Genomic DNA, 20516 nt, shown 5'->3' with positions numbered 1-20516 from the left:
CTATCCCGATGGGGAACTCACCCCACTGCCCCTCTGTCTTCCCTGGGGACACCTCTCAGTATTATCTCCCCCTCAGGCAGCAGGGCCCTTAACCAATTGATGCCCACTGATGAAGACAAGCTGTGGTGTAGAAGGCTCAGGATTACAATTCCCTTGAGTCCCTGGGGGCCCCACCATAGCTACTAACCCTTGGCTTCTAGGATGTGACTCCTGGTTGCCTGGCCAATGTCATCTTTGACTTCTCTGGCCAGTCCTCCTGCCCAGCCTCTCTTCACAGGCCTGGACTCTGGGCCTAGCATTACACTTTGACTGCCACTGCCCAAACTTTCATTACTCCCATTGCTGTTCTTGCTATTACCTAAGGGCAGGTTCCTCTGAGCCTTGAGGAACTTGTTGTAGTGTGCTTTGTGGTGCTTCTCAAAATCACTGGAGTCTGTGGGCCAGTTCAAGAGCTTCACTCTCCTGCCATGCTCTTGCTGAAGGTTCACTCCACCTCCCCCTTTCGATTCATTCCCCACCCCTTATCTCACGTGTTTTGGGAAAGTTGTCTGAAGACCCTGAGCTGCTGTTCTCACTGTACTGGAGGACCTTGGGGCTGAAATTGTCCATTGTTGCAAACCTGAAGGGGAGGGAGTCTAGTTGGGGACACCCAAGGGAGAAAACAATAGGGGCCCGTGGTAGATGGGGCCAAGCTGGCTGACTCCCCCATCTTGGCCTTGGCCTGATGGGAAATGTAGTACCTCCCATTTAGGAGGCCAAAGCAGAGCTGGCTCAGAACCCAGAGTTCAAGAATGGAGAGAGGAAGAAGCTCCATACCCCTACTGATCTTTGTCAGGACTCTCACCTCTCTGCTAGTGCCTCAGGAGTCACGGAGTGGGAGGGCCCACTGTCGGGCAGCCTGTAGAGGGAGGAACAAGCAGGGTTGGAGGGTGGGGGTGTCAGGTAGTATCCAGTTCCGGAGGTCTCTCTGCCTCCTCCCTCCTGTCCCTTCCTTTGTACAGAGGAGAGCCTGGGCGGAAGGGGTCGGGCTAAAGCAGGGGTCCCCAAACTTTTTACACAGGGGGCCAGTTCACTGTCCCTCAGACTGTTGTAGGGCCAGACTATAAAAAAAATATGAACAAATCCCTGTGCACATTGCACATATCTTATTTTAAAGTAAAAAAACAAAACGGGAACAAATACAATATTTAAAATAAAGAACGAGTAAATTTAAATCAACAAACTGACCAGTATTTCAATGGGAACTATGCTCCTCTCACTGACCACCAATGAAAGAGGTGCCCCTTCTGGAAGTGCGGTGGGGGCCGGATAAATGGCCTCAGGGGGCCGTAGTTTGGGGACCCCTGGGCTAACGGCTCAGCACCTGGCGTAGGGAGTGCTGGGCTCATCCACTTTCATAAATCTGTAGTCCTTGTTAGCAGGGTGGTGAGTAGCCATGATATTCATCTCATCCCAGTGCTGAGACTTTTTACTGTGGTGGGGGAAGGACACAAAAAAAGGGGGAGGAAACTTTCTAGGGACCTCCTCCTCACAATCCTCCCTACTTCTTTGTCATTCAAAAACTTTTTTCTTGTAATCCCTTGGAGTTTCAGAAGTGTAGGAGGCTGGCATAAGGTCACACCTAATGATAATCACATACTATATAAAGTTTATCCAGTACCTACTGCTCTCCCAAATACTTGGAACCTCACAACTCAATTGCCCTCACCTCTCATTTCTAGTTTTCAGGACTCCGCCCCTTCCCTCCTGTCTCCGCCCTCTTCAGTGTCCCACACTCCACCCTCGGGGCTCCTCTGCTTGCGAGCTGAGCTGGGATCCTTACTTTTCCGTGATGGGGGATTTATGCATCAAGGTGGAGCTGCTGTTCTTTAGGATGCTACGGGCCGATCTTCATAGGTTTGTGGGGGTGCAAGGAAGTTGACCCGGGGCGCGGACTGCATCCCGAGTTGTGCTCCCCAGGCCCCTCGGACCCAAAGCCGGACGTCCAGGATACACAGTTTCCAGAAAAGGGGGCATTAAATCCGCCAGGGTATGTGTTGGACGCAAAGCTGCTGCCCACAACCTCCCCAGGTTGCTGGCTGGGCCCGGAACCGCGAACCGCTACCACCTTGGGGGGCCGGCTAGAACCAGGGCTTCTAATTATGATTTCCCCGGAGTGTAGAGGGCGCCCAGAACTATGAGACAAGACTTCTTCAGAGGGCAGCCCGGAGCCTGCCTCGACTTCTCTGATGCCTCTTGGTACTCCCATGGTTGCCCCTCCGGGAGATTCCCCGTAGAAGCTGCCAGCAGCGCCCAGAGATTCCTGCCTCTCCATTGCCCCACTAGGGAGCCACTCTCAGCTACCCCGCTCCGCCTCCTTGCTCCACATAGCCCCGCCCCCGAAGCCCCCGCCGTAACCGCGGCTGCTGTTTGTGGACGCTAGAGCCAAGACACTGGCCCCCTATCCCTCCCTACGCTCCTTGGGGTCGTGGTGGTCAGAATCGAGGTTATACAGAGACTTTAGGCTGGGAATCCAGCTACCCGGTTGCCCCTCCCTTTTTGTCCCCCTCTCCAAAAAATCTGTCTCTTGGATTTGTTCCCGTCCTTCTCCAGGGTCAAGAAGCCTTGTGACATCACAGCCATCCGACCTTAGCTTGAGCGTCGCAGTTGGGCTGGAGGCTTGTTTAAGGTGACCAATAGTCCTCTTTTAGGGAGGACGGTCCTTCTTTTGTAAGTTCCATCCTCCCTCCAAAAGTGTCTTCCTCCATGTCCTCCTTTTTGATATTAGAAGACTGATCTGTAAATGTCCGTATTCAATCGATGCAGAGTCGATCTACTGCGTGTGATGTGACATATTTGTATCTAAATGAGTACTTTTTTCTCACAATTATTATTAAAAATTAATAGGCATGTAAGCATAATTACAATATAAAATATTACAAATGTTTTTGCTATGCGTTTATCATATTATTGCAATGAATAAAATGTTTCGGCCCTGGCCGGTTGGCTCAGCGGTAGAGCGTCTGCCTGGCGTGTTGGGGACCCGGGTTCGATTCCCAGCCAGGGCACATAGGAGAAGCGCCCATTAGCTTCTCCACCCCCCCTTCCTTCCTCTCTGTCTCTCTCTTCCCCTCCCGCAGCCGAGGCTCCTTTGGAGCAAAGATGGCCCGGGCGCTGGGGATGGCTCCTTGGCCTCTGCCCCAGGCGCTAGAGTGGCTCTGGTCGCGGCAGAGCGACGCCCCGGAGGGGCAGAGCATCGCCCCCTGGATGGGCAGAGCGTAGCCCCTGGTGGGCGTGCCGGGTGGATCCCGGTCGGGCGCATGCGGGAGTCTGTCTGTCTCTTCCCGTTTCCAGCTTCAGAAAAATACAAAAAAAAAAAAGTTTCTTTTATTTACAATACTATTTTCTTCTATTTATTTTTCTCCTTTTCATTGTCAAAAACTTGGTCACCTTATGTTTATAGCTCTTTTGGAATCTTTTGGGACTTCAGCACCGTTGCTTGAAACTGCCTGCGGAGTGTCTTTAGACCTTTTATTCATGATTTTAAAATCTAAGTTTGGAGTTCAAGGTGGGCTTGCCTGGAAACATCCGCGAGCCCTTCCCCCGCCCCACTCAAATGGTTCCGCTGTAATTCTGAAGGGAGGTGTGATACACAGTGGAGGAATTGCGACACTGTCGCAAGAAATCCGGTCTCTGAAGTGGAGGGCAGAGGTTTCCATTTATAAAGCTACCGGTTCCCGCCCATACAGCTTTGAAACTGGTAGCGTGAAGAGAAGACACCTCCTACTCTTGCCCTAAACTGAACACTTCAAGGTACCGCCTGCCTCGACAAGGGTGGGGTCATCGGTGCCGCTGTCGCAAAACTGAAAGTGTGTTAGGCGCCAGCACCCCACTTTCAGTCGTAAAGATGGCTGCAGCAGTCGGCCCGTTCACTGTCGCAAAAACTCCCTGCCCAAGTCTTCACCGCTCTCGGAGCCACTCCGTCACCTCGTCGTGCCGTAAAGTAAACCTTCCCGACCCCGTCGTCCTTTCTGTTCCCATCGTGGTAGTCCTTAATGCCTTAGCCCGGAATGCCTCAGTGCCCGGCAGTGCCGTAAAGCATATCTGGCCCCAGCCCCGGGTCCTAATTCCCTCAGGGTGTTTGTGCACGGCTGTTGCTACGGCGCCGCCAAACGCGGCAGTCGCGCGGCCCCGGCGTCAGCGGCGATGGCGGCGGGGTCGGGTGGGAGTGGGGGGTCTGGTGGAGACCCCGGGCTGGGGCCTGGTGGGGCTGGAGGCCCCGGCGGAAGCTGCCCAGGGCCGGGGTCTGGCGCGGGTTTGAGCAGCGGCGGGGAGCTGCACCCGCGCACTGGGCGCTTGGTGAGCCTTTCGGCCTGTGGGCGTACAGCGCGGCGGCAGCAGCCAGGCCAGGAATTTAACCACGGGCTGGTGTTGAGCCGGGAACCCTTGTGCGATGGACGCGTCTTCACCGTCCGCATCGATCGCAAGGTGCGGAGCTGGGACCGCAGAACCGAGATGTAAAGGATGGTGGGAGGGGACCAGAGGGAGACGGGGTAGGACAGCCAGTGTAGCCCGCATCACTGGGTACCGAAGGGAAACCGACAGACTTAGGACCCCAGGTGACGGGCAGGAAGGGAGCATGAAGCAGAAACATGAGCGTGAAGGAGAAGGAGACAAGGAGAGTTTGAATTTCCTCAAGACCCAAGAGCAGAGAAGGCATGGGACATCACCCACTAGAACGACTAGGGAACAGACCTGGAACAATTTCTGGGAGGTGGAGGATGGAGAGATGTCAAAGATAGGATGGTCGCCGAAGATAACCTAGGAAAGAACAAACCACTGAAGGACAAACGGGATGGGGTGGGAAAGATGAGTAAGGAAAGCTACTCAGGGAGCGGGAGGCGTGTCTGCTTGTGTGTGCACAGAGATTGAATTTGGGAAAAGTGAATCTGAATGGAGTGAGAGCCTAGGAGAGAATTAGGCGGCGGTGGGGGGAGATTTACAAGAACAAGGAGTATGGGCATGGAGAGCTGTGAATTTGGGTGGTTGAGGAGTTGAGACACCGTGAAGTTAGAAGAGCCAGGGAGCTGGAGCCAGTGAATGTAGCCAGCATGATAGGGAAAGGACTGATGTTAAAGAAGACACTGAGCACTCAGAGTACGGAGTAGAGTTACTAGGGAAAGCGGATGAAACAATCCTGAGACAGAATGCAGAAAGTTATTTGTGGCACCGCATCTTTGGATTAGCAACTTATGTCTCAGGAGAGAAAAGTCAGTTAAGTTGTCTGAGAGATGGGGAGAGGAGGGTGCAGTGGCCTGTGAATTGTGATTTCCTAGTGATGGGAGACCCATTGGTGGCCCATCCTGAACCTCTCTGTCCACCACCCCATCACAGGTCAACTCCTGGAGTGGCTCCATTGAGATTGGGGTGACGGCACTGGACCCCAGTGTGCTGGACTTCCCAAGCAGCGCCACAGGGCTGAAGGGGGGCTCGTGGGTAGTGTCGGGCTGCTCAGTGCTGAGGGATGGACATTCTGTGCTGGAGGAGTATGGTCAGGACCTGGACCAGCTTGGCGAAGGGGATCGCGTGGGCGTGGAACGCACAGTTGCCGGGGAGCTGCGGCTCTGGGTGAATGGGCGGGATTGTGGTGTGGCTGCCACAGGCCTGCCTGCTCGTGTCTGGGCCGTAGTGGACCTTTATGGCAAATGCACCCAAATCACTGTGTTACCCCCTGAGCCAGGCTTCAGCCCCTCTACTCCCATCCCTACACCTCCCCTCGAGCCCTCTGCTCCCTGTGAAGATTCTGTTTTGGCTGAACCCGGGATCTCTAGGGATGAAGGTGAGAGAACACAGCTAGGGCCATGGTGGAGGGATGGGGCAGAGGGGATGGCTGGAGAGAAATGTGGTGACAGGTAAGGCCGGGTGTGGGCGGGGCCACTCAGAGCCCTGAATCTGTTGAAGGGGAGAGCAGGGGCTAGGGGGTGGGGTCTCCTGGCTGTGGGCCCTGCAGCAGCAGCTGAACCCTTGTTCCCCTCCCATCCTGCCTGGTCCCCAGCCTTCATGGTGTCCCCAGCACAGGCCCGGCCGGAGACGTTTCCTAACAGCCTTGAGTCGCATAATGGTGAGGGCTTCTGGGAGGCTTTGGGAAGGGGAGTGGGAAGTGAGGCGGACAAGGGAGGGACCTCAGGAGAGGGGTAGGGAGAGAACTGCAAACCTGAGAGTGGAGCCTCATTTAAGCTTCCTTCCTTTGGCCTGCTGCTGTAGACTTTGCCAGCATGGAGCTCTCTGAGGTGGTGAGCAGTGCCCTCCTGTCTACCTACAGTGGGGGGCTGCTGAGTGTGAACCTGAGCTCCCCACCAGCAGGGGAAGGACTGGGGTCTAGCTGTGCTGCCACCTCGCCCATCCTAACTTCCAATGACGCCCTGCTCTTTCATGAGAAATGCGGAACTCTCATCAAACTTAGCAACAATAATAAGACGGCTGAGCGTCGCCGGCCCCTGGATGAATTCAACAATGGGGTTGTCATGACCAACCGCCCACTCCGGGACAATGAGATGTTTGAGGTGTGCAGGATCCCGGGGTCTGGCTGGCACCTCACCCTCTAGGAGCTAAAGATGGGGCTTGTTCCTTGCTACTGGAAGGGTGGGGACTGGGGCTGGGCCAAGGGCTGAGGGTCTTTTCTCTGCATTTACATGCCCCACCTCTCTCTTTTGCTATTCCACCCGAGATCCGCATTGACAAGCTCGTAGATAAGTGGTCTGGCTCCATTGAGATCGGTGTCACTACCCACAACCCCAACAACTTGGAATACCCAGCCACCATGACCAATCTGCAGTCAGGTACAGCCATTGGCAGGGTGTGGGCATGGCCCTGGGCTCACGAAGATAAAGGAAGCCCGTACCCTAACCGGGGTGCGCTTTCCCCTAGGCACCATCATGATGAGCGGCTGTGGGATCCTGACCAATGGCAAGGGCACCCGCCGGGAGTACTGTGAATTCAGTCTGGATGAGCTGCAGGTGAGGGTGGGACACAGCCATGGCCTCTCTCCAGGGGAGCTCCAGCCAGTATGCTGCATCCCTGCCTGGCCACCGCGGGCTAGAGCAAGCCGCTTTACCTTTTGCCTGAAGATTTTTTTCTAAGAAGGCACAGTTGCCCAATAGGCACTCATTTTTTGGAGTCAGATGGCTTCAATTCCTCTTGCTGGTTGGCCATTTGTGGTAGTGACCTGAGGCAAGAAGCTTACCCTCTTTGGTGTTTTTTTTCTTCTTTCCCACAGATGTATAAAATGAGCCTGTTCGTAGTGTTTTATAGAATGTTGTGAGGGTTAAACAAGGTAAAGGTTAGAAGGTGACTTAATGACACTGGCTAGTTGGCATATGGAGTCCCGGGTTTGATTCCCAGTCAGGGCACACAGGAGAATCGACCATCTGCTTCTCCTGCCTCCCTCTACCCCTTCTCTCCCTCTTCCCCTCCTGCACCCGGTGCCTCTATTGGTTCAAGGGTGGCCCTGGGTGCTGAGGATAGCTCCCTTGGAGCGCTTAGCCTCAGGTGCTAAAAATAGCTCAGTACTTGCCAGGTGAATCCTGGTCAGGGTACAGTCAGGAGTCTGCCTCACTATCTCCCCTCCTCCACCTTAAAAAATAAGAAAGAATGCTGGTTCGAAACCCTGGGCTTGCCTGGTCAAGGCACATATGGGAGTTGATGCTTCCAGCTCCTCCCCTCTTCTCTCTCTGTCTCTCCTCTCTCTCTCTCTCTCTCTCTCTCTCTCTCTTTCTCTCTCTCTCTTTCTCTCCCTCTCTAAAATGAATAAATAAAAAATTTAAAAATAAAAATAAGAAAGAAGAAGGTGACTTAATGCAGTGCCTCACTTGACTGACTTGCATTATGCATTCAGGGTGATCTGAGACTTGTGAGAACTTTTCGGAGTTGTGATGTGGGGTGGTGGGAAGGCTCTAGGATTGTTCTGTTCTCACGGCTCCCACAGCTCTGGAGCCTGATTGTGGATGAATGCCAGATTTTGATTTTTATTTTGTTTGAATAGGAGGGTGACCACATTGGTCTCACGAGGAAGTCCAGTTCTGCCCTCCACTTCTTCATTAACGGCATTGATCAGGGTAAAGGGGTACTTGAGGGGGCTGGGAGACCAGGGCTTTCAGTGGGTGGTTTGTACCTCATCCTCTAGCCTCTTTGATACTCATTCTCCTTATAGTTGACTCTTTTCCCCTCACTCCTCCATCCCTGTGCCTTATACCCCCACAGGCGTGGCTACCCCATTGACACCCCCAGTGGTGTATGGTGTGGTGGACTTGTATGGGATGGCAGTGAAGGTGACCATCGTCCACAATAACAACCACAGTGACCGTCTGCGCCGGAACAATGCCATCCTGCGGGCGCTGTCCCCTGAGGGTGCTCTCCGCCGTGCTGCTCCTGCTACCCAGGCAGAGCCTGAGCGCTTGGTCTTCCACCCCAACTGTGGACAGAAGGCAGCTATCACCCACGAGGGACGCACTGCTCTGAGGCCCCAGTATGGTCCATGGGGCTCTAATGGAATTGAGGGAAGGGTGAGGGAGTGGAAGGTAAAGGGAGTCTGGTCTGGGGTGTCCTGGACAGAAAAGGAGGGAGCCGCTGAGTGTGACATTTATCTGGTTGACCTGGGCTAAGATCTGGCACACTGGGCGTTGATGTTGGGGGTCTGAGTCCCCGCCTGCTGTGCCCTCAGTGCCACCGATGACTTCAATCATGGCGTGGTGCTGAGCAGCAGAGCCCTGCGGGATGGAGAGGTATTCCAGGTGCGCATCGACAAGATGGTGGACAAGTGGGCTGGCTCCATTGAGATTGGTGTCACCACCCACAATCCTGCCTACCTCCAATTGCCCTCCACCATGACCAACTTGCGTTCGGGTGAGCTCCTAAAAAGGGCAGGGCCAGGTCGGGTCCTAGGGAGGAAGTGGTCCTCACAGCCCTGACGCTTGTTCTCCAGCCCCTTTTTCACTTGTCACACTTGTGACAACTGATTCAGTGCCTGAGGAGTGCTCCATGGACAGGGCCTGTGGCTGGCTTGGGAACAGCAGTTTTCTTGTCCTCTGGGAAGAAAGCCGACTGTCAGAGAAAAGGCAGGCTGGGCTAAAGGCTTTGGGGAATAACGGGGACTGCTGGGTAAAGGAGAGCAATCCTGGCTCCTCCTTCATGTCTTCTGCCACTCCCTGTCCCCCTAGGGACCTGGATGATGACTGGGAATGGGGTGATGCACAATGGGACAACCATCTTGGATGAATATGGGCACAACCTGGACCGCCTCAAGGTGGGAGAGTGGGTGTACTGCCAGGTTTCGGCAGTGGGGAGCAGGCCGGGTGGGGATGCTGCAGGACCAGCCCGGGCAGGAGCTCTGCCTGACTTCTCACTCCAGCGCCCCCTTCTTCCAAGGCAGGGGACACGGTGGGCGTGGTCCGACGGGAGGATGGGACCCTCCACTTCTTTGTCAATGGGATGACTCAGGGCCCCGCTGCCTGGAACGTGCCTCCGGGCGTCTACGCAGTTGTGGATCTCTATGGCCAGGCGGCCCAGGCCACCATTGTGGACGACGTGGGTGAGGGCCGGGCTGGGCAGGGGTTGGCGGGGAAGGGAGGCCTCTGGAGGCCTTAGAGAAAACTATGCCTAATGAGTGATGTCCCTCTTGCAGAGGTGACCCCAGTCCCCGAGCCACTCCCGGAGGGGAACAACCAGGTGTCTCCAAGTTCCCCGTCATCGGGGGCCGGGGGCTCCGACCTGCGCTTCCACCAGCTGCATGGCAGTAACGCAGTCATCACTAATGGGGGCCGCACTGCACTCCGGCACAACTGCCGCAGCGAATTTAATGACGCCATTGTTATCTCCAACCGGTTAGAGTCTGGATTTGCCTATCCCCACCTTCCCACTGATCGGGCTCAGCTGCCCTGTGGGGCCTGTCTGATTGCCATTCTCCGGTAGGGCCCTGCGGGATGGAGAGCTGTTTGAAATTGTCATTCAGAAGATGGTGGACCGCTGGTCAGGCTCCATCGAGGCTGGTGAGGGGCGCGCGCGCGTGTGTGTGTGTGTGTGTGTGTGTGTGTGTGTGTACGCGTGCATGCACATGTGTGCCAGGAGAGGTGCTACCTACCCACGCTGGGGCTTGGCTCTGACCTAACCTCACCTCCTCTAGGAGTGACCGCTATTCGACCAGAGGACCTGGAATTCCCCAACACTATGACAGACATTGACTATGATACTTGGATGCTAAGGTGGGGCTGCTTGCTTTGGGGGCCAGCTGGGGGGAGTAGATGGAGCTGGCTGGGGCGCGGGAAGCAGGATTTCAGGCCTGTGGTAACCACGGACAATGAACAGACCTTGGGGGATCTGGCGGCCTCTTCTCTTTAATTCTGGAAACCCTCCCTCCCCTTCCACAAGGCTCAACCCTCCTTTATAGGGTATTTACTACTTTTTTTATAAGAGGGATCCCAGGGATTGTAGAAGACAGGATTGGGTCTCAGATCCCAGATTGTGATCCCAATCCAAGGCACAGGAAGATTCCGCCAGGCAGAGACTAGGCAGAGACCCAAGTAGAGAGGAAGTTGGGAGGTTGACCTGCCCTTTTTTTTTTTTTTGTATTTTTCTGAAGCTGGAAACGGGGAGAGACAGTCAGACTCCCGCATGCGCCCGACCGGGATGCACCCGGCACGCCCACCAGGGGCAACGCTCTGCCCACCAGGGGGCGATGCTCTGCCCCTCTGGGGCGTCGCTCTGCCGTGACCAGAGCCACTCTAGCGCCTGGGGCAGAGACCAAGGAGCCATCCCCAGCGCCCGGGCCATCTTTGCTCCAATGGAGCCTTGGCTGCGGGAGGGGAAGAGACAGAGAGGAAGGAGGGGAGGGTGGAGAAGCAAATGGGCGCTTGTCCTATGTGCCCTGGCCGGAAATCAAACCTGGGTCCCCCGCATGCCAGGCCGACGTTCTACCGCTGAGCCAACCGGCCAGGGCCTGACCTGCCCTTTTTGTCATTCCCCCCAGCGGCACAGCTATCATGCAAGATGGTAACACGATGCGCAACAACTATGGGTGTGACCTTGACGCATTAGGCACAGGTGCACGCATTGGCATGATGCGAACTTCCAAGGGCGATCTACACTACTTCATCAATGGCCAGGACCAAGGCGCTGCCTGCTCGGGCTTGCCTCCGGGTAAAGGTGACTACTCTGGCTTTCGACCTGCCGCCCTCAGCGTGGCCCGCCCTGGGCTATCAAGGTTCTGACTCCTTCCTTTTGTATCCAGAGGTGTACGCGGTAGTGGATCTCTATGGCCAGTGTGTCCAAGTGTCCATCACCAGCGCTACCGGCCCTATGGACAACAGCCTGGCCACCAGCAACACCGCTACTGAGAAGTCATTCCCCCTGCACTCCCCAGGTTCAGCCAGCAGGGGGGGAGGGTGGGCTCTGCTTCTCTTGCTATGGGCTTGAAAGAGAAAGCTTCTAGGTTAGGGAAGCTGTTCAAAAACAGGCTGGTGGCAGTAACTATAGGCAAAGGGGAAGGAACAACCCATGGCACAAAGCAGCCAGGAAGAGGGCAGCAGGTTACTCCTGGAACACAGGGCCTGAATGCTTCCTGGACACCATGAGCTGGGCATTCTGGGTTTGGGGGCGAGTCTTGGCTGTGGTGAAAAGAGGCATCAGAGGTTCTTGAAGGAGTGATGGCCAATGGGACCTTTATCTCAACTTCCTATTCCTCCTGAAAGCTTTGCTCTGTGTCCTATCTGAAGCTTGCTACCCCAATTCTACCCTTTCCTTCAATGCCATCTCTTCTCAGTGGCTGGTGTGGCTCACCGGTTCCACAGTATCTGCGGCAAAAACATCACTCTGGAGGAGGATGGCACGAGGGCAGTGCGAGCAGCTGGCTATGCTCATGGCCTTGTCTTCAGCACCAAAGAGCTCAAGACTGAGGAAGTCTTTGAGGTAGGCTGTGGCAATGTGACAGTGGAGGCTTCCGGGTCCTTCACAGCAGGGCCAGACCGCGTCCTACCCCCTAGTGCCAGCTAGTGCCCCAGCTAGCGCTCGCCCTTTTCTACACAGGTCAAAGTGGAGGAGCTGGATGAGAAGTGGGCAGGTTCTCTCCGGGTCGGGCTGACCACACTAGCACCCGGGGAGATGGGGCCTGGGTCAGGTGGTGGCCCCGGGCTGCCTCCCTCCCTGCTAGAGCTCCGGATGAAGACCACCTGGATGGTGTCCAGCTGTGAAGTGCGGCGTGACGGGCTGCTTCAGAGGATGAACTATGGCCGGAACCTAGAGAGACTGGGGGTGATGCTGCTGGATCCAGAGACAAGGGTGGTTGGTGTTGGGAGGGGAATGGCAGAGAGAGGTGAGCTGAGCATCTGTCTTTGTCTTGGCTCTAGGTGGGGAGCCGTGTGGGCATTCGGCGGGGAGCCGATGACTCGATGCACGTCATGGTAGATGGAGAGGATATGGGGCCTGCAGCCACTGGCATTGCCAAGGTAGACCTGAGACTTGCCTTGGATCCTGGGAGAGGGGTTGAGGTCTTTAACTCATCATCAACTTCCTGGGTCTTGTGTGCCCCCAGAACGTGTGGGCTGTGTTGGACCTGTACGGGCCAGTGCGGAGTGTGTCTATTGTCAGCTCCACAAGGCTGGATGAGCCAGAAGGCACCCAGCCTCCTTCTCCCAGCTTGGATACCGGAAGTGAGGGCGATGAGGATGAGGAGGACGAGGAGCATGGCCTGGGAGTAAGAGGCTGCAGCAGGGCCATCTGGGCATATGGATTAGCATTGGTGGGCCATTGGCTACTAGGTCATTTTGAGTTCTCCAGTTATGTCCTGGGTGGGTGGAAGTTTATACATAAGCTCTGTGTGAACTCCACTGGGATGCCTTGGGTCTCACATCAGCAACAGCAGCAGCTTAGTTTCTTCCATACCAGGGCCAGGATCCAGTGGCCATTATGCCTCCAGCCCTCAAGTTCCTGGAGAACCATGGGAAGAATATCCTCTTGTCCAATGGGAACCGTACAGCTTCACGGGTAGCCAGCTACAATCAGGGCATTGTGGTCATCAGTCAGCCCCTGGTGCCACAGCTGCTGGTCCAGGTGGGCCTCCCTTCCTTATCCCCTCTATGTCCCCAGCAACGCTTGCTCAGGGTGACCCAGGGCCCACTCTCCTGGAGCAAGACCTTCCCAGATAGAGAACAAAGTGGAAGGCAAGTCCCTTGAATGAGCTTCCCAGGCTGTTGCTCAAATCCTGTGGTGGGAGTTGCAGGTCAGTTACCAGAAAGCGCCCACCTGGTGACTGGTGAGGGAAGCAGTAGGGAGGAGCTGGGGGTTCCAGGGGAGATGCCTCATCCTGTACGTGGAAGCAGGGAGGGCTTCCCAGAAGAGTGGCCCTTCTGCTGCAAACTAAAAGATGTCACTGTCAGCCAGGAAAAGGGAGCCTCTAGGAACAAGAATCCTTGCAGAGCCAACAGGAAGACTAAGGCTGAGAGAGGACAGGAAATAACTGAATTTGCAGTCTCCAGTCCCTCCAAGATTAGAAGGGGCGTCACCCCAGGCCACTTTCTGGGAGGTGTCATCTTCCCTCCCTGGCTGGTGTGAGATGCATGGGTATGCTGGGTTGGTAGCCTCTTCCCAGAAGGCCATGACTGGGGAATAGTCACCTTCTCCCCCAGGTACGGATAGACTTCCTGAACCGGCATTGGACATCTTCCCTTGTCCTGGGAGTCATCACCTGCCCACCTGAGAGGCTCAACTTCCCTGCTTCTGCATGTGCCCTTAAACGGGCAGCCTGGCTGTTGCGGGGCCGTGGAGTCTTCCACAATGGCCTCAAGGTGGGTAGGGAGCAGAGAGAAGTGAGTAAGGAGTATTTAGCCAAAAAGGAGGAGAGGGGCCCCAAGCTTAGAAGTATGAAGGGCACTATAGTGGGTAGATTCACACAGGGTATAAGTATCATTACCTGGACAGTCACAGGCTTGCTGCCTCCTATGTCCATACCATTGAGAATGTTGCAGTAGGGAAAAAACGAGGTGGAGTCTAGGTTATTGAAGCAGGTGGTAGAGCTCAGATAGCGGACAAGTGTGGAGACGGAGCCCAGAGACTGGTGACCTCAAGTAGAGTGAAGAGTGGGGGTGGCACCTGACCAGGCAGTGGCGCAGTGGATAGAGCATCGGTGTGGGGTGCTGAGGACCCAAGTTCAAAACCCCAAAGTTGCCAGCTTGAGCACAGGGTCACCAGCTTGAGTGTGGGATCACAGACATGACCTTGTGGTCACTGGCTTGAGCAAGGGATCACTGGCTCAGCTGGGGCCCCCTGGTCAAGGCACATAGGCAAAAGCAATCAATGAAAAAGTAAAGTGCCACAACTATGAGTTGATGCTTCTCATCTCTCTGCCTTCCTGTCTGTGTGCCCCCCACCCCCCACCCACTGTCTCACTACAAAACAAGAAAGAAAGACGGGGTGGCTGCTGCTGGTGGGGAAGACAGTAAGTAGGTCTTTCCTCCCAGATCTGTGAGAAGTTTGGGCCAAATCTGGACACGTGCCCTGAAGGCACCATCCTGGGACTGCGGCTAGACAGCTCTGGAGGTCTGCATCTCCATGTCAATGGGATGGACCAGGGGGTGGCTGTGCCAGACGTCCCCCAGCCCTGCCATGCGCTCGTGGACCTCTATGGGCAGTGTGAGCAGGTTAGTGACCATGGAGCCAGGAGAAGGGAGTGCCTGGGAGATGGTTGTCCAAGTGAAGAGGAAGTCTGTGGTCCAAGGACAGGATCAGCAGGCCCTGGAGGCTGGTCACACTGGCTGACCACCCCTCTGTTCTGCAGGTGACGATTGTGAGCCCTGAACCGGGAGCTGCCAGTTTAAAGAGTGCTGGAAACCAGGGGGACATGGAGAAAGCTGATGTGGTGGATGGTGAGCTGGCCTGAAGGGTCCAGGATCCTCCCCTACCTAACCCTGTCTTGTAGCCCCATCTCCTGTGACCTGTGCCCCCTCTGCTCCCTCAGGGATCAAGGAGAGCGTATGCTGGGGTCCACCGCCTGCTGCCAGCCCCCTCAAGAGCTGCGAGTACCATGCCCTTTGCTCCCGTTTCCAAGAACTACTGCTGCTTCCAGGTGAGGCCCCAATCCCCTACAATCTGCCTCATTCGTGGATCTGTGCAGGGCCATGCCCAGAGCCCCGAGGCCAGTGAAAGGGAGGCCATGTGGTTGAGACCCTGGCCAGAAGCCAGAGCACCGAGTCTGCCGCTTCCTCTCCTGCAGAGGATTATTTCATGCCTCCACCGAAGCGTAGCCTGTGCTACTGTGAGTCTTGTCGGAAGATACGAGGGGATGAGGCCCACAGACGCCGTGGGGAACCCCCCCGGGAATATGCCCTACCCTTTGGCTGGTGCAGGTTCAACCTCAGGTACATATGGGGCAGGGTCATGTGTCTCCCTTATTGTCCTTTGCCCCGTTAAGAAGGATATTCCTAAGAGGGTGCTTGGAAGTGACAGGATTGCATGTCCAGGGGGACGATTTTGGGGAACCAGTGACCTTTGTCCCACCTGCCCCATCTACTTTCTTCCTAGGATGAATCCCCACCTGGAGGCTGGGACACTAATGAAGAAGTGGCACATGGCATATCACGGGAGCAACGTGGCAGCCGTCCGGAGGGTGCTAGACCGAGGGGAGTTGGGAGCAGGTACTGTAGCTCCGGCCGAATCAGAGCAGGCTGGGCCCGTGGGCTGCAGCAAGGCTACCCTGACCCAGTTCTCCTCACAGGCACTGCCTCCATCCTGAGCTGCCGACCCTTGAAAGGAGAGCCCAGGGGAGGGTTTGAGGAGCCGAGTGAGAACTGCGCGCCTCCTCGGGAGGAGCAGCCCCCGCCAGTGCTGCTTTCTCCCTCCCTCCAGTATGCTGGGGCTGAGACCCTGGCGTCCAAAGTGCCGTAAGTACACAGGAGGTGGCCGCTTGGGTCTCCGTGATATGCCCTCCCCTTTCCCACCTTGTTCTGCTAGTTCCTCAGTCTCCACCACAGCTTTTTCTTCACACATTTTTTAAACAAATGCCACATGTTTAGTGCTATCTCAGCAAACATAAAAGGGAATCTTGCTCTTGTGGAACCTAAATTTTCTCTAGAATGCTAATGCACAATTAATATTTAGTATTTTTAAAGGTGACAAGTAGTACTATGGAACAAAAAGTAGACTGGAGAAAGGAAGTGCGGTTGGAGCAAGCATTAAATAGAGTAGTCAGGGTATATACTATTAAGATGAGATTTGAGCAAAAGTTGGAAGAGGTGATGTAGTTAGCTGAGCAGCCAAGCATTAGGAGGAAGACCATTGATTGATTGATTGATTGATTGATTGATTGAGACTGGAAGGAAGAAAGATGAGAAGTATCAACTCATTGTGTCACCTTAATTGTTCATTGATTGCTTCTCATATGTTCCTTTACCTGGGGGCTCCAGCTGCGCCAGTGACCTCTTACTCAAGCCAGTTTCCTTGGGCTTCAAGTCAGTGACCATGGGGTCGTGTTGATGGTCTCACACTCAAACCGGAGCCCCTGTGCTCAAGCTGGTGGGCCTGTGCATAAGCTGATGACCTCTGGGTTTTGAACCTGGGTTCTCAGCATCCTAGGTTGATGCTCTATCCACTGTGCTACTGCCAGTCAGGCAAGAGGAAGACCATTTAGAGTAGAGAGAACAGCTAGAGCCAAATCCCTATGAAGTAGGAGTGATTCTTAGGGACAGTAAGGGAAGTGTAGTGATTGTAGTTAGCAAGGGGAAGAGGTGAGAAGGCCCAGAAGCTTCACTACCCTATTTCTGTTTTTTGCCTGACAGATTCCGGGACCCCAAATTCCAGCGGACACACCAGGCCCAGGTGGCGTTCCAGGTGTGTGTGCGCCCTGGCTCTTACACGCCTGGCCCTCCTTCTGCTGTCCTCAGAGAACCTCTTGACCCTCACTTCAGCCCAGCCGAACTTGAGTGGGTAACCAAGGAGAAGGGTGCCACACTCCTCTATGCCCTGCTGGTACGAGTTGAATGAGGGGGTGAGACCTCACTACTATAAGCACAGTTGGGCCTTGGGCCTGTGGACTCTTGAGTGATGACTGCCTCCACCTCATTCCAGTGATCCGCAGCATGCATGGTGCTCAGACTGGCAGATGCACAGGAGCATGTAGGCAGTCTCTCCAAGTTAGATGGGAAGTGGAGGATATCTCCGTGTCCAGGGCCCCGGAACACTCCCTCTGGGGCGAGGGAGCTTGCGGGGAGCCCAGCTCCAGGCCCTGGGTAACCCCTTTTCATGCACTGATTTGGGGAACACGACTCCCTATGATTCCCTCCCCTGTATCACTTAATTTATTTCCGTTTTTGTTCTTGGTTACTGTGAATCCCAGGGGAGTCTCTCTGTGCCCCACATGAAGCTGCTTTTTCCTGTGGCCACCGGGCAGGAACGGGGAAGGGCGGGTACAGTGGAGGGGTTGGGTTGTCTGTACAGTTGTCCTGACTCTGACTTCGAAGGAGCCAATAAACACCGTCTCTGAGCACCTGCCTCGCTTCTCTTGCATGCCCTATCCCCAGCCCGCCCACTCGGGGGCCCCACCACAGGACCGGAGCCGACTCCGGGAGCCTGGCGGCTAGCATGCGGCCAGGGGCGGTCGGCGTAAGAGGACGCAGTGGAGGCGTTTGGACACCAGAGGCACCCGTCCCTGGCACTTCCGCCTCCCCCAACCCGTGAAGCCATTTATACTCTGACCCCGGAAGGATTAAGCGAATTACCGGATGTAACAGTGGCCAAGGTGTGCAGGCGGCCGCGGAGAAAGCGAAGAGAAAGTGGGTAGGGAGGGGTGGACGCCTGATTTGGCGGGGAAGGGGCTGGGAGCCCGTAGACTAGACACCCCCGAGCGCGTGCGCGCTGCAGCGGAGGCGGGCGGCAGGGCCGGGCTGCGGGCCCCGGACACGTGACCGGGCGGCGGCGGCGGCGGCCTCCTGTCTCAGGCGGCCGGAGTGATCGTCCCTGAGTGCCTGCCTTCCCGCAGGCCCAGTCCGAGGTCTGGCAGTTAGCAACAGAGCCGGACGCCCACACCCCAAGCGCCCCCGGCAGCACCATGCCTGCGCTCCTGGAGCGCCCCAAGCTTTCCAACGCCATGGCCAGGGCGTTGCACCGGCACATCATGATGGAGCGGGAGCGCAAGCGGCAAGGTGAGCTGGGGCTGGAGCGGGAGGGCTCACTCTCATGGCGGCACCGCTGTCCCAGACTGACCCCCACCCAGGGGCAGACTAATGCCCCGGCGGCCCAAACTAGTGAAGGGATGAAACAGCTCGGTTGTGGTGGGATTTTAAAGCGCTAGGTATGAACTCCAGAAACGAGTTGGGAAGGACCTTGGAGAGCACCTAATGAAACCTACCTCTCCCGGTCCCCTATCGCAGTGATGAGAAGCGTCTCATCAAGAGCATAAAGCATTGGGATAACCAGTTTTTGCTGATCTTCAGTTCCTAACATTGTAATCATTTTAACCACTCTGCCACTTTTCCTTTCTGTTTGAATCTTCCAATAGAGGAAGAAGAGGTAGACAAGATGATGGAACAGAAGATGAAGGAAGAGCAGGAGAGAAGAAAGAAAAAGGAGATGGAAGAGAGAATGTCATTAGAGGAGACCAAGGAACAAGTATGTGTAATGCCTTGATATCTCCCAGCTTTTTCTTCCCTTGACTCTTCTATCTTCATTTTCCCTCCCTCCTTTCCCAGATACTGAAGTTGCAAGAGAAGCTTTTAGCCCTACAGGAAGAGAAGCACCAGCTTTTTCTGCAGCTCAAAAAAGTTTTACATGAGGAAGAAAAACGTAGGCGAAAGGAGCAGAGGTAGGATTGGAGAGCTAAAATTAAAACTGGGGGCAGGTAACAAAAAAATAAGCGTTTATGGCCAAAGAGGGGCACTTGTTCTTAATATTTGACACTTGCTTTCATTTTAGTGACCTAACCACTCTGACATCAGCTGCATACCCACAGAGCCTGACTGTTCACACAGGAACTCATCTCCTCAGCATGCAGGGTGAGGATTAAAGAAACTACTTGTCAGAACAGCCCCCTTTGGTCTTGTAGACCACCATTTCAGCATCATGAAGCCCCTCTCCATCTCTAGGGAGCCCTGGAGGACACAACCGCCCAGGCACCCTTATGGCAGCTGACAGAGCCAAACAGATGTTTGGACCTCAAGTGCTTACAGTAAGAGGAGCAGGGTTGGGTATCTAACCCACTGTTCTTCCCTATTTCCACACGTTACTAAACCAATAGTCAAGTCCTAAGTGTAACACTGAACTGTATAGGGGAAAATGGGGAATACACTTGAGATCTTTCAAATAGATTATAATGAATTATCCTCCTTAGACCCGCCATTATGTGGGCTCAGCAGCTTTCGCAGGGACCCCAGAGCACGGGCAATTCCAAGGTAGCCCAGGTGGTGCTTATGGGACTGCTCAGCCTCCACCTCATTATGGACCCACTCAACCAGCCTATAGTCCGAGTCAGCAGCTCAGAGGTGAGTGGTGGGAAAAGGATGAGGGGCTTTCTTCACAGCCCAGAGGAATAAGTGTTGTTACCAGACTAAGGTGGTTCTAATGGCTGGGCCTCTTTCTTGCCTTTCTCAGCACCTTCAGCATTTCCTGCAGTGCAGTACTTGTCTCAGCCGCAGCCACAGCCTTACGCCGTGCACAGCCACTTCCAGCCCACCCAGACAGGTGACAGACACCGCGTTCAGGGTCCCTACTTCCATGAGTTCTCCCTTTCCCATTCTCACTTCACACCCGCCCTTCCCCCACAGGGTTCCTACAGCCTGGTGGGGCCCTGTCCCTGCAGAAACAGTTGGAACATGCTAACCCGCAGACCGGCTTCTCTGACTCGGTGAGTATGGAGCCTTGGGAGGCCAGGGGAAGGGCTATGCTAAGGGGAAACCCAGGCTGCCACAGGCCCGAACTCTCTTCTCTGCAGTCTTCCTTGCGCCCCATGCACCCCCAAGCACTGCATCCAGCCCCTGGACTCCTTGCCTCCCCCCAGCTCCCTGTACAGATGCAACCAGCAGGGAAGGTAAGGATGGTAATCATACCTGTCATAACCCCTACACTATCAGGGAAAACGGGGTTGGGTAGGACATGTGGCCCACAACCCTGGTTTTCCTTTGTTTGGGGGCGGTTTTATGTGTGGAGTAGAAGGGAGAGCGTGCATACTGACAAAACTTACCTTTTATCACCCCTGCCAGTCGAGCTTTGCAGCTACCAGCCAGCCTGGCCCCCGGCTCCCTTTCCTGCAGCACAGCCAGAACCCACGCTTCTACCACAAGTGACCATCCAATTTTAACTTCAACCTCTCCCCACCATTACCATGGGTGAGGTTACCTGGTGTGTCCTAGTCCTAAGCCAATAAACTCTACCTGCCACTGTCCCTGGCTGCTACTATTTGTGTTGCCTCCCACCTGGACTAGGCCAGAACTGCTTAGCGGGTGGGGAATAGCTGGTGGGACTGTGGCGAGTCAAAGTGGGATACTGTATTGGCTGTAATGAACTCA

General features: G+C 55.1%; 2 protein-coding genes across 9 annotated transcripts; both read left to right on the top strand.

The window, feature by feature from the left end:
• Window positions 1-3935: 3935 nt before the first annotated feature.
• NEURL4 (neuralized E3 ubiquitin protein ligase 4) lies at window positions 3936-17675 on the top strand. Of its 7 annotated transcripts, none has more exons than XM_066364727.1 (30): window positions 3936-4467; window positions 5374-5818; window positions 6035-6100; window positions 6244-6542; window positions 6707-6818; window positions 6907-6995; window positions 8021-8093; window positions 8239-8503; window positions 8699-8880; window positions 9195-9280; window positions 9403-9565; window positions 9659-9857; window positions 9946-10022; window positions 10157-10235; window positions 11000-11169; window positions 11261-11392; window positions 11792-11937; window positions 12055-12279; window positions 12375-12473; window positions 12560-12721; window positions 12913-13077; window positions 13653-13811; window positions 14484-14663; window positions 14801-14888; window positions 14981-15088; window positions 15236-15380; window positions 15544-15656; window positions 15737-15902; window positions 16797-16986; window positions 17538-17675. In XM_066364727.1, exons 1-30 carry the CDS (start codon window positions 4186-4188, stop codon window positions 17595-17597), a joined length of 4725 nt encoding a protein of 1574 aa, XP_066220824.1. In that variant the 5' UTR covers window positions 3936-4185; the 3' UTR covers window positions 17598-17675. The 7 variants fall into 7 exon arrangements, with proteins under 7 accessions (XP_066220824.1, XP_066220823.1, XP_066220828.1 ...); XM_066364726.1 differs by having other exon boundaries at window positions 11000-11175; XM_066364731.1 differs by lacking the exon at window positions 17538-17675 and adding an exon at window positions 17086-17500 and having other exon boundaries at window positions 11000-11175.
• Window positions 17676-17695: 20 nt separating this feature from the next.
• Window positions 17696-20392, top strand: GPS2 (G protein pathway suppressor 2). 2 transcript variants are annotated; one of them, XM_066364735.1, is made up of 11 exons: window positions 17696-17789; window positions 17996-18158; window positions 18515-18624; window positions 18705-18817; window positions 18928-19007; window positions 19098-19180; window positions 19343-19493; window positions 19603-19692; window positions 19776-19855; window positions 19943-20038; window positions 20211-20392. In XM_066364735.1, exons 2-11 carry the CDS (start codon window positions 18065-18067, stop codon window positions 20292-20294), a joined length of 981 nt encoding a protein of 326 aa, XP_066220832.1. In that variant the 5' UTR covers window positions 17696-17789; window positions 17996-18064; the 3' UTR covers window positions 20295-20392. The 2 variants fall into 2 exon arrangements, with proteins under 2 accessions (XP_066220832.1, XP_066220833.1); XM_066364736.1 differs by having other exon boundaries at window positions 17722-17793.
• Window positions 20393-20516: the final 124 nt, after the last annotated feature.

The sequence above is a fragment of the Saccopteryx leptura genome, chromosome 2 (genome assembly GCF_036850995.1).
Source record: "Saccopteryx leptura isolate mSacLep1 chromosome 2, mSacLep1_pri_phased_curated, whole genome shotgun sequence".
Taxonomy (NCBI): Eukaryota; Metazoa; Chordata; class Mammalia; order Chiroptera; family Emballonuridae; genus Saccopteryx; species Saccopteryx leptura.
This window is presented reverse-complemented; position numbering and strand designations above follow the sequence as displayed.